The sequence below is a fragment of the Osmerus mordax genome, chromosome 9 (genome assembly GCF_038355195.1).
Source record: "Osmerus mordax isolate fOsmMor3 chromosome 9, fOsmMor3.pri, whole genome shotgun sequence".
Classification (NCBI taxonomy): domain Eukaryota; kingdom Metazoa; phylum Chordata; class Actinopteri; order Osmeriformes; family Osmeridae; genus Osmerus; species Osmerus mordax.
Window position 1 is genome coordinate 14,316,842 of NC_090058.1, and position 12,677 is coordinate 14,329,518.

General features: G+C 44.3%; 1 protein-coding gene across 2 annotated transcripts in view; it reads left to right on the forward strand.

Annotated features, from left to right (window-relative positions):
* Positions 1–9,582, forward strand: part of LOC136948662 (M1-specific T cell receptor beta chain-like) — a 68,126-nt gene extending 58,544 nt beyond the window's left edge. The window contains exons 3-7 of one of the 2 annotated variants that reach the window (XM_067242593.1): positions 6,181–6,238; positions 7,889–8,245; positions 8,434–8,460; positions 8,581–8,687; positions 9,088–9,582. In XM_067242593.1, the coding sequence (XP_067098694.1) occupies positions 6,181–6,238; positions 7,889–8,245; positions 8,434–8,460; positions 8,581–8,687; positions 9,088–9,114 (576 nt within the window). In that variant the 3' untranslated portion in view covers positions 9,115–9,582. Of the gene's footprint in view, positions 1–6,180; positions 6,239–6,997; positions 7,055–7,888; positions 8,246–8,433; positions 8,461–8,580; positions 8,688–9,087 lie in introns of both variants that reach the window. The other variant, XM_067242594.1, reaches the window with a different exon arrangement.
* The last annotated feature ends 3,095 nt before the right edge of the window (positions 9,583–12,677 follow it).

Consider the following 12,677-nt stretch of genomic DNA (forward strand, 5'->3'; position numbering starts at 1 on the left):
AACGGTGTGTTGGCGGCGCGGTTGTCTGTATGTTCAGCTGGGAACCTTCTGAGGGGCGTTTCATTGTGATAGAGGAGGAGAAGGTTTTGAGGTTGTTGGGCCAGCATAGGAGGCAGATGGGTTACAGCCACCTCAGTCTTGTCAACAATGTCAACAAAAACTGATGTGACAGCATGAACTAGCCACTCTAGAGGATCCACGAGTCATAATAATAATAATACATTTTATTTATATAGCGCTTTTCAAAGTTCTCAAAGTCGCTGTACATGGTTAAAATGGTACATGGTTAAAATGGTACATGGTTAAAATGGTACATGGTTAAAATAAACATTTACATTTACATTTATTCATTTAGCAGACGCTTTTATCCAAAGCGACTTCCAAGAGAGAGCTTTACAAAGTGCATAGGTCACTGATCATAACAACAAGATAGCCACAAAAACATTGCGAGTAGCCAAAACATGAAGCACACATTGTGAACAACCAAAGTAAGTGCCAAAGGGAAGAACCATAAGAACATGTAGTTAAACAAGTTACAATTAAACAACATGAACCGCTATAAGTGCAAGTGTACCTGTGGTAAAAAACAAGCAATAATAATAAAAACAATATATCACAGCGAGTACAAAATTGTTAAATGAGTTACCCTAACCACAAGAGCAACAAGTCTCTAAGCAAGAGTCATTGTGATCCTTGAGTAAACTAACATCGGGTCAAGCGAACCATTCCTAAGTACCGTTGTACTCCCGGAACAAGTGCGCCTTGAGCCTTTTCTTGAAGGTGGAGAGACAGTCAGTGTCTCTGATGGAGGTGGGGAGTTGATTCCACCACTGGGGGGCCAGACAGGAGAATAGCTTGTGTTGGGACCGGGCGGTCTTGAGCGGTGGGACCACCAGGCGGTTGTCTGAAGAAGACCGTAGGTGACGTGTGGGGGTGTAAGGCTGCAGGAGAGACTTGATGTAGACGGGTGCAGTCCCGTTCACTGCTCGGAAGGTCAGTACCAGGGTCTTGAATCTGATACGGGCCATGATAGGTAGCCAGACAAACATAAAACAAGGACATCATATAAAATCACAGCATTAATTACACATTAAAAGCAGATCTAAAAAGGTGCGTTTTGACTAATGATTTAAAAGTTGACAGGTTGGTGCAGTCTCTGATGGGTTTGGGGAGTGAGTTCCAGAGGGAGGGAGCGGCGATGGAGAAAGCTCTGTCACCCCAGGTTTGGGGCTTGGTCCTGAGTGGGGTGGACAGGAGGTTGGCATCAGAGGAACGGAGGGAGCGGGAGGGAGTGTGGTGGTGGAGCAGGTCGTGAGGTAGCGGGGGCCTGGTTGTGAAGGGCTTTGTGAGTGAGAAGAAGGATTTTAAAGTGAATGCGTTGTGGCACGGGGAGCCAGTGGAGGTTCTGGAGGACGGGGGTGATGTGGTCACGGGAGCGGGTGTGAGTGAGCAGATGTGCGGCGGAGTTCTGGATGTGCTGGAGTTTATTGAGGATTTTGGATGTCATACTTTACAAAACCACACCTACTCATCCAATAAGATCCTTGTGCTTAATTTTCATTGCCGTGCAGGTGTGACGGGTATGTTACAGCTGTAGCCACGCTCCGTCACGACAAAGCTCGTTCGCCACTCACTGGGCTCGAACGCACGACCTCCGACTTGCCAAGCGTGACCACTACCAACTACACCAAAGAAAAGCTAGCTATTCGTTGACGCGGGTGGCATGTTGCATACCTGAGGAGTGAGTTTCACAGGTTCACACCCGTTACACAGGGGCGGACTGGCCATCGGGGCTACTGGGAGAATCCCCGGTGGGCCGACGGGGTTGGGCCGACGGGGTTGGGATGGTCCAAAACACCAGCCCACTGCCATCACTAACCGGCCCTCCCTCTGACATCGCCAGCACCTCCAACTATTTTCCATATTACACAGCTTGAACACGTATAAATTGCTCTAAGACCTTTATAGTACACAAGCGGTTTATACTCCTCCTCGCGATCTGTATTTAACACTCATGGTGCCTATTTTTCAAAACATTTCTGAAGTGTCTTCTGAAATGTGTTCTTACGGACTTCGGAAGTTCAACGTAAGAAATGAAACATATATGATGTAATTTCTTTGTAATCATCCAAAATAATGTTAAGTGTATGGGTATTTTTCCAAGTAGGCCAATGACCGATGGTCGATACGTGCAATGCAACGTGCAAGGCCGCGCGCCGTGTACTGAGTGGGCCGGTCAGTGACCGTAACTCCCGGGCAGAGACGGTCCTTCCTACAGGCGACATAGGCAGCCGCCTAGGGCGGCATGAAGAGGGGGCGGCATTTTCGCAAGTTAACCCTCCCGCACAACCAACAGAGGGCGCCAACCGCGCCACGTCATATCTCCGTGTTGCGTTTGGGTGGGCGGCCCGGGGGCGCACCTCGCTTAGCGGCCCCGGTGGGGGGAGGGGGGGGGGTGCTGTTGATACATCTCGCCTAGGGCGCGGAATGTGCTAGGACCGGCACTGCTCCCGGGCCACTTTTTTTCAATTGCAACCACATAGAGGTTGCAATTTTGCCAAATTTTGCTTTGGATGAAAGGCTCTGCTAAATCAACACACATCATTTTTACACACAACTGCTAAAATCCGGCAACGTCTGAATTTCCTGTCTCTGAGGCGTGACCACATGACCCCCCCCACACACACATACACACACACCCCTCCCGTGTGTATCAGTTTCTTGGTGATGTCAGTAGACGACCTCCCTCCAGGTATGGGGAGGCAGTGAGGATACAAGGGAGGAGGCAGAGCAGGGCTGGGGAACAGAGACCTGGACGTTCTCACTCTCTCTCTCTCTGACGCCATGGAGCTGCTCTGTGTGTTAGTAGCTCTCCACCTCACTGCCGGTAATAGCAACCCTCTTCTCACACACAGCGGGTTATGTGCCCATCTAAAGAGTGTGTTCAGATAGAGGACTTTCCACAAACTGAAGTGTGACATAGACATGCATTCCAGAACATTCCATCAACAACTAAATGGCTGTTATTTCATTTCCCAGAGTTCTGCTCAGCTGTGAATGTTCAGCAGAGGCCCCGACACGCAGCGCTACGTCAAGCGGAGTCCGTGACTCTGGACTGTGAACACGATGACAGCAACTTTTACTACATGTTCTGGTACCAACAGACAGGCAGCCACATGCGCATGCTTGCGTCCTCCATGGGCAAGAATGTGTCCAGCGTGGAGGCTGGACCCAGATATGCCATGTCTCGTCCTAACCTGACTTACTCCTCCCTGGAGATCAGACAGCTGGAGGGCCAGGACTCTGCGGTGTATCTCTGTGCCTCTACTACTGGCACGCTGACTCAGAGCAGCCACATGGCGCGACAACAACCTAGAAACCACACCGTGGAGTGTGGGGAGGGGGGAGGAGGAGGGGGCAGGAAGGATGGGTGCGCTAGGTGGGGGGAGAGGAGGGAGAAGTGGGGGAGAAGGAGGGGAAGGGCGGGAGGGTGTATGAAGACAGAGTTGTCATTCAAAAAAGTAACATTCTGATTACATTGTTATGTTGCTATATTTCTATGTAAAAAAACTTCTCATCAATTTTCATATCGAACTTCGACTTCCCACTCTGATGACAGGTGACAGATCTGATAGCACAGGTGTCTACCTGAACCGGAGCAAGCTACAGTCCCTCAGTCCATGCTGGAGAGGGGCACGCTACAGTCGCTTAGCAACACGTCAGCTGTCTCAACTGTCAGCTCAACCAGATTCACTTCAGAAAAAATCTCAATCATGATCATAGACTGACCTCTATGGGAGAAGTATGTAAGTACATCAAATAAAAAATGTAATATGTTTATAGTTTATATGACAGAATATACTGTAGTTCTGAAGTTGAACATTTGTCTGCAGATCAAGAAGTCACAGGTTAAAATTGCTTTGGATAAAAGCGTCTGCTAAATGAATATATTATTATTACGACATGAAAGAAACTCAGCTGTTCCTCCTCTTCCTGGTTCCCTTCTCACCTCTCAGAGGGGTCGGTTTTAGAGGGCCTGTTCAACGTGAGAATATAAACAGGTTTAGGGTCAGTAATATGAATAACTTTTGATCTGGATTTGATTGGACTGTATGAGACTTGGTTTTCCATTACAGAGACCAAAGGCTGTAATCCACAACTAGAAAAATCAGCTTGAGATACTAAAAAAGCACATATTAAATCTAAACGATCTACATACTGTTTCTAAAGGTAAAACATCTAAGATCACATCTAAATACTCAGATTGGAACAGATGTCTAAGCAACTTATAACCATACCATGTCTCTGTCAGGCAGTACCGGTAGTGTTTATACAATTGATACTAACCAAAACAATGGAATGTTTCAGTATGATTGAGTACTGTGTACTGTATGTGGTCCTATTGTTGGATGTAAGCTGTACCAAGATGGTGGGGGTGTTAACAGGGTGACAGCTGTCAACTCCTTTGTACCTGTCCTCCCCTCCTAATCCTCCCCTCCCTCCTTCCTTCCTCCTCTCTTACTCTCCCTCCATCCTCCCCTATCCTTCCCTCCTCTCCTCCCCCCCTTTCCTCTCCTTCCCTCTACCCTTTGTCCTTCCCTCCTTCCCTCCTCCCTTCCTCGTCTCCTCCCTCCTCCCCTGTCCTCCCCTATCCTCTCCTCCCCTCCTATTCTCCTCCCTTGTTCTCCCCTCCTCTCTGTTGCTTTTCTTAGCGCTCACAGAAATAGAAGCAGCCCATGCAGAGCTGTCTCCCACCTCAGAGGCTCCTGCCAGCGCACCTGCTCTCGGCGCCGGCCTCAGAGAGATGGAGGGGTAGATATGGAAGAGTGTGGAGATGAGGGGGGTAGGGAGGAGTGACACTGTTGCAAAAGAGAGAAACTGTGTTTTTGTGTGATGGTTTAACACCGTGGGGACAGGGGGCCACGGTGATACATTCCTATTGAGCCGCCGTACAAAAACCTCCTGCCATCAACTTCTATAGAGGAGAGCACTGCAGCGGCCTGGGGCGGGGGGATGCACAGACTTCCTTAGTGACCATGGAGCCTACAACAACTAAGACCTCTGACATTCACAAAATAAACTTTAAAAGTGAATATTTGGAATAATATGCAGAATTGTTGGAGATTCTATCAGACAGGTACAAGTGATTGTATCCTTCAGTCTCACAACATCTACTTCTGTTTGGAATGAAGAAATACATTTCTTCAGTTGGTCGTGGATACCAACAGTCTTGAAACATCCCGCCAAGTCTTGATTTTGGAGTGAACTGGGCCTTTTTGGAAGAGGACATTTTCAATGTGACACTGGAAGTCAAGCCTACTTTGGGAATGGAACAAAACTGACTGTTTTAGGTAAGTTCAGCTCCTTCAAAGTCCCAACACTGTAATTAATCTAAAACACCGGAAAGAATAATGAAGTTGTCATGAGAGATGTTGGGTTCTGTCAAAAGTTCCACTAATGGGTTGGTGTGAAAACACTGTGACCACTCAACCAGCCTTCTTTGGCAACGGAACCAAACTCACAGTTTTAGGTAAATATGTTGAAAATGCTTGAAAACATTTGTCCTTATTTCCCATGTCTGTTAGGGTCTTGTTAGTGTGGAGTTAGGGATGGGACTGTTGTAGAACAGGAGGTTAGAGAGGACGGGGCATAGTTAGCATATTATGCTAAACCCCACCAGTGTGTACAATGCCAACCCAGCATACTTTGGAGCTGGAACCAAACTGACGGTTTTGGGTAAGAAACTGCACAATGTCTCTTTGTTTGGAGCAGTTGAACTGCGATGTGGGGGGTTGATACTGTATGGTGAAGGATGCTTGTAGATTTCCACTTGGTCGTTTTTGATGTTAAGCTTGTGCACTGTGCCAATTATCAAGCCTACTTTGGTCCCGGCACAAAACTGACGGTTCTGGGTGAGTAATCCTTGTGAAATATGTGGGTTGTAACTGCAGGTGTACAGTAGGTGAGCTGAAATACCCAAACCTAGCTGAATATTTCTGTTGTTTAAATATTAGCGTTTCAGTTTGTGTCCGCTTGTGTTTGGCAAAGTGGTTGTACTGTGTCATGGTGTTGTAGGAGTCCATCAAGAGAATAACATGATTAAAATGTAGTTGGAATAAAATGTACTGTAGAGAGGAAGGCCGCAGTGAGAGATGGGTGAATTAGAGTTGAGGTCTGGAGAGCTGTGACTCTGGCAGAGAAGCTTACTTTGGTGGAGGAACCAGGCTGACTGTCCTAGGTGAGACCAGATTTGCTTTCAATTCTGTTCACAGCCAACACAGGATAGTATGATTAAAAGTGTAAATTGGAGTCCTTTGTGTTGGATAATAACAATGTGTTGGGACAATCTGGAAGCAGGTTGACTGATAGATTGTGACATGGTGATTGCTAGATACAAAAAAAAACGACAACATCAACAACAACACTAAAATATACAAAATTAAATGAAATAGAATTTTACGTATGTAGAAACTGCATCAAAGGAAGGCTGATCTCTGTCAGGTCATACTCTGATCTCATCATGATCTCTTTCCCGCAAAGAGTCACAAAGACGGAGAACGTTTTCTAAAGGTAGAGTGAGATCAGGAGAATTTGTAAAGACGGTTTTTGTAACAGCGTAGACACTCTGTGCTCGTACTCCCAGGCATACTTTGGAGCTGGAACAAAACTTACAGTTTTAGGTAAGAAAAAATGTTGTAAATCGTTATGATATGTGTGTAAAGCTTTCCGGTAAGGTCATAATCAGTATTGTACAAACATTTAGCTGATTACGACCATTTGGTTGAAATGACAAATGGATGTTGCATTTTGAAACTGTAAAAGTAGCCTATATAGCTTTGTAGGATTTATAAACTATATAAGCACTAGAGCTTCTTATAGTTTATAGCAGCTGCCTGTGCTCTGCCATCATAGTAGGTTATTGCGGTGATTATGTGCAAGACTTGGCTCTATGCCCAGATCCTGGTGCACTAGAAGAATGAGTTTATATCTCTGTTAGCGACTGTGGGTTTCAATGAGGCTTATTTTGGGAATGGAACCAAACTCACCGTCTTAGGTAAGACATAAACAAAAACGACTTAATTTTCTCATAAATGTCTCAGGGATAGCCTACTGTAGCCTATTTGCAGTGATCGAATAAGGCTGATAGAAGTTGGGAAGGTTATTTTTGTTAAATGTTTGTGGAAAACATTTGTCCTTCAATCAGGAATACAATACAGCTGATAATTGTTGTTGTTGGTCAGATGAATCAGGATGTAAAATATGAGGTTCTATCAATATCCGTGTTGTGTAGAATAGTGAGAAATGATCTTACAGTAGTTAAGAGCACGCGGACGGGCATGTGGAGGAACAGAGGACGGAAAGCAGGGTGTTTTTTCTGTAGCCGTTTATCAGTGTGAACTACGACCCTGCTTTCTTTGGCGGCGGGACCAAACTCACGGTCCTAGGTGAGAAACCTTAGATTTCAGTGTTTAAACTGTGGCTGTGAGGTGTATGAATTCCCATGTTAATGACAGATGCTGGAACTGTCTATTAATCCTATGTCTCAAATGTAGGATAAGTGTTAGATTATCTGAAAGAGTAGTATCGTTTCCTACACATGGAATGTGAACATTCGAAAATAATGTTTTCTGAACAGCCTTAGAAAACGGGCAGGCTATAGTTTTCTGCTAGTGCGTATGTGGTGTGCTCCGGTAGTTATCCTGCTTATTTCGGAGGGGGGACTAAGCTAACAGTGCTCGGTAAGAAATCTTTTTTTAATGCTCCTTCAATTTGACCCGAAAATGCTTGGCGTTACAGAACAATGTGATTATTCTGTATTGAGAATTTTGTGGCGTTACAGAACAATGTGATTATTCTGTATTGAGAATTTTGTATTCCCTCATTGCAGATCCCGATATATCAGACAAAGCCATCCAACCGAACGTCACTGTTCTGACCCCCTCCATACACGAGTGTAAGGATGCAAAAGACAACAAAAACAAGAAGACCCTGGTGTGCGTGGCCACCGGCTTCTACCCGGATCACGTCAGCGTGTCCTGGAAGATCAATGGCGAGAATGTGTTCGATGGAGTGGGGACGGACAACTCGGCCGTGTGGAACAACGAAACAAAGTACAGCATCACCAGCCGCTTGAGAGTTCCTGCCGGAGTGTGGTACACAGACTCCAATGAGTTCAACTGTACTGTCCTCTTCTTTAATGGTACTGAATACATACCCTTTGAAGCTTCTGTTATGGGAGATAAAGGTACGTTAAACGAATGACTTGAGATCTTCAAAATATATCTAAAGCAGTGAAATACAAATAAATAAAACAACAATAAAGGCTTAACGTAATGGTACTGTGCCATGTGTGTTATTGTGGTAAATATATTTAATGTAATATGATGGTGAATGTTACTATATCTAAGGTTGGCTATTTTTTGTTTCTGACAGCTCCGTCAACTGGAGGCATGACAACAGGTATGTTTCGCACATATTTTTAAAAGCTCGAATTGTGTGAAAGAGGTAGACTATCTTTGACTCTGCCATGGTAAAACCACATTGCCACCCAGGCTCATGGAAGTGTGTTGTTTTCCACAGAGAACTACGTGAAGAGCACTCAGACAGCTAAACTGGCGTACATCGTGTTCATCGCTAAAAGCAGCCTGTATGGGTTCTTCGTGGTCGTCTTCGTGTGGAAGCTCCAGGTGACTGTTCTACACTAACCAACCACTCCACCCCTGCAACAGCTATGGAAACACTACACTGTTTATGCTATACTATAGTATGCTTAAGAGCCCTGAGATTACCTTGACAATAAAGGGCACACTAAGAATATAATGCCTAAATTATTATTACTACACTATTTTCAAAACTATTTTAAATGAATGCATTTATGGGTTTGCTGAGTGGTCAGAGCATTTTAACAGCAGATCAAGAGGTTCAAATCCCCCTAACTACGCTTATATCAGTCTTCTTCTAAATAACACATTATTATGATTCCTATATATTCTCTCATTCCTAGGCAGTTGATAAAAGGTTCTGTAATGTTTTGAAAGTAACAGCAGACGGTGTGTGCCTGCCACCTGTCTCCTCTCTCCTCCACAGGGTAAATCTGGGAAGCATTTCACCTGAGGCCAGAACAGGAAACCTGTGTTGACCGGGATGGTGATGGTCTGGATGGTGTGGCGTTGCTGATGTGGGATTATAATATGCAGAATATGCATATAATATGTCTCCCTAGATGACCCATCATTTCAGATCAACTAGTGTTCTGCAGTTTACATAGACGCGTAGATGTAATGTAAATAGAATAAAACCTGCTTGTCAACCTAAAATCTCACAGTTCATAAAGAAGTGATACAACAATCGACATGTACTGTATATAGAGATGATTGCAGAGTAAAGAGGGCTTTGTTAATAGGGATTTCTGAAATAACCTCAAGCCTCTATAGAAAGAACATTGTGAAGACAAACGTTTGTTCTCCAACTTTTTGAAATGAATTAACCATAATAGTGTATGTTTGTATTCAACATAGCAGCTGCATCTGCTAGCATAATTAATATTCAGATATTTCATCATTAATAAAGTTGTCAAATACATTTTGAGTGATAGTTATTATTATTGTTATTCAGACATTTAGTCAATAATACCGTTTTAAAATGAATGAAGAGTGGGTGAAACTTTCAATTCAACAATGAGAGTTCAAACTTATACAAAGGCCACTGGAAGGAAAGTAGTACTCCTTCAACTTGTGTTCGAAGCTGTATTACAGTATTTCCACAGGAAGTGCACCTGAGAGCAGGATATTCAGAGCAGATGTTCTCATTCTGATGTGTGACTACGTTTCTGAGAAACATGCCCTGCTCAGCGCCCACACGGCGATGCGGTTTCCTGGTAGCGCTGCAAAGTGCTGCAAAGTGCTGCGAGGCACGATTGCTCGTCTGACTTTTTCCACTAAGCTAAACTGGATCTCTGACATTTAGTTTGGGTATTGTGTTTTCATCACCACATATCTTTTCCATTTCACCAGCAGTATTAAAACGAAAATGACATGAGTTAAGGAATGATAATCTGTTAGATAGATAGATAAATATTGATCTGTATAATGAATATTTGATCTGTACCATTGGTGTACTCTGGGGGGGCTGTGCAGTGCGGTATAGGGTACTTTTACAGGTGAGAAAAGCGTGCCCAATTTTGTGCCCTTCCAAGTGAGAAAACATGATGAAGTGCTCTTGCAATAGAGAGAAGAAAAATCCCACTGAAGAAAATGAAATGTTGCCCTACAGTCATCCCTACAACGTCCCCTCTAGGACATGCTTTCCCATGTCCCATGACATAACTTGGGGTGCTGCTAAATACTTTCATAAGATTTAGAATTTCTCTCAAACCCTGCTTACATTCAAAACACATTGTATGGCCCCCTAACAAATCTTTTCTGAGTTTTTTCCAGGGGTGGATAAGTTAGGTTAATATCTGCACTGTCCCGTGCATTTTCTTTTCTTTCATTACATAAACTCTAGGTTATATTATGTCAGGTTAACTGTATTTGATAGTCAAAGACAAAATGATTGTTGCCAACAATGGACATCACTCTAGTCTAATACCGTGCTCTTGTGCATGAAGTCCCACCGAGTTTCTTAAGAAATAGGAATCTAGCCATTTAATAAACTAATGTTGATCTGTATGATGAATGTTGATTTGAATAATTGTGGAAGAAAAAAGGTCAGTCTCCATTAACAGTGTGGCTTCAGATGTAATCTATGTTCTTTGTACTTATATGTTATGTTATGCCAGGTTGCTTTGCATTGTCTTGTCCTAAGAATTTCAGTGCCCAGTCTGACCCTGTGTTGTTCTGTGCATCTGACAATAAAAGACTTGAAACTTGAAGTTTAGGTTCTGGACTTATTCAAGAATAATATGAGAATAACAAATGTGTTTGTGGAGAACAGATTACTTTTCTTCCACAATTAATATTGACCTGTATATTGAATGTTGATAGGTATAGTGAATGTTGATCTGTATATTGAATGTTGATCTGTATATTGAATGTTGATCTGTATATTGAATGTTGATCTGTAGAACAGCTAGTGATCTACATATTTTTGAGACTGCCATGCACATGACTGTCGTAGTGAATCTAGCACAGAGTCGCACCTGACAACAGGAAGAAGATGTTCTCTTCCTGTCGAGCGCCAGCCAAGGTCAGGAAGTGGTCACAGAGTGCAGCATAGCCTCAGGCCCATGTGCACAGAAACATTGTGTGTGTGACCTTGCACCTCACCACCCCCACACACACACACCTGCAGCCACGCAGCTCTGCTCCTCCACCCACTAGGTTTGTGCAGAAACAATTACAGTATGGGAGGCTGACACAGGGTGAGGCAGGGTGAAGCAGGGAGAGACAGAGTAAGGCAGGGTGAAGCAGGGAGAGGCAGGGTGAGGCAGGGAGAGGCAGGGTGAGGCAGGGAGAGGCAGGGTGAGGCAGGGTGAGGCAGGGAGAGGCAGGGAGAGGCAGGGTAAGGCAGGGAGAGGCAGGGTGAGGCAGGGTGAAGCAGGGAGAGACAGGGTAAGGCAGGGAGAGGCAGGGCCGGTGAGACAGGGAGAGGCAGGGTGAAGCAGGGAGAGACAGGGTAAAGCAGAGAAAGGCAGGGTGAGGCAGGGCCGGTGAGACAGGGAGAGGCAGGGTGAGTCAAGGAAGGTGAGGCAGGGAGAGGCAGATGGGGATGGGTACAGCTAAGGGGTTAGAACATTTGATTGCAGATCCAGAGGTCCCAGGTTCAAATCCCTCCCAGTATATTGCTTTAGATAAAAGTGCCTCCTAAATGAACACAACATATTACAGTATTAGATAAGGATAAATGAGGCCTCAAGCTCCATTCCTGAGATGACAGTTGTGTTACACGGCCCAGAGTACCACACGTTTCACACAGCCGTCTTCTACATGTGACACTGTACCAGTGTACTACACTCTACACTGCTAATAACACTGGTTTGAGCACATACATTACACCCATCCAACTTCACGGGGGAGAGAGGAGACAGAACCTGGCTGGGAGGATGCTGCTGGACGTCCATGCCCTCTATGTCTGGAGGGGTAGAGGGACGAGTTAACGTAACACTGATGAAGAGAGAGGTACGGATTTCAGACAAACTCTACTTGGTATGGTTATTAAAGTGGATGTGTTTTCTCACATTTAAGCAGCAGGAAACAGAGAAGAGTCTTCATAGTTGGTCCAGGGGAACTGAATGACTGACTGTTTACACTTATGGGTAAACTATCTGGAATATGGTTAGAACAGGTTTGGGTTCAGGGTCTCGCAGGACCTCTAGTGGTAACAGGTGGTATCTCCCTTCTGAACGCTTCTAAAACGTAGCACTGGTGCAGATGCACATGAAATTGCATTTAAATTGTATTCATTTTTCAGGTGCTTTTATCCTAAGCGACATACTAGATAAAGGTGGATACTTAAAAACAGTCAAAACAGAGTTAATCAAAATATTATTTCATTTCACAATAATTACAGAGTAATGAAAGGATGAAAACAATGAAACTAGCCTACAGTCATTCTGAGCTGGGACTAGATCCTCAGAATCATTTTATTCCCGAAAAGTATTGATTTAAAGTGATTAAACAGCTAATTTAAAAGGGACAATGCACATTAATCAACATGAGCACAGAGTTCAACATTCA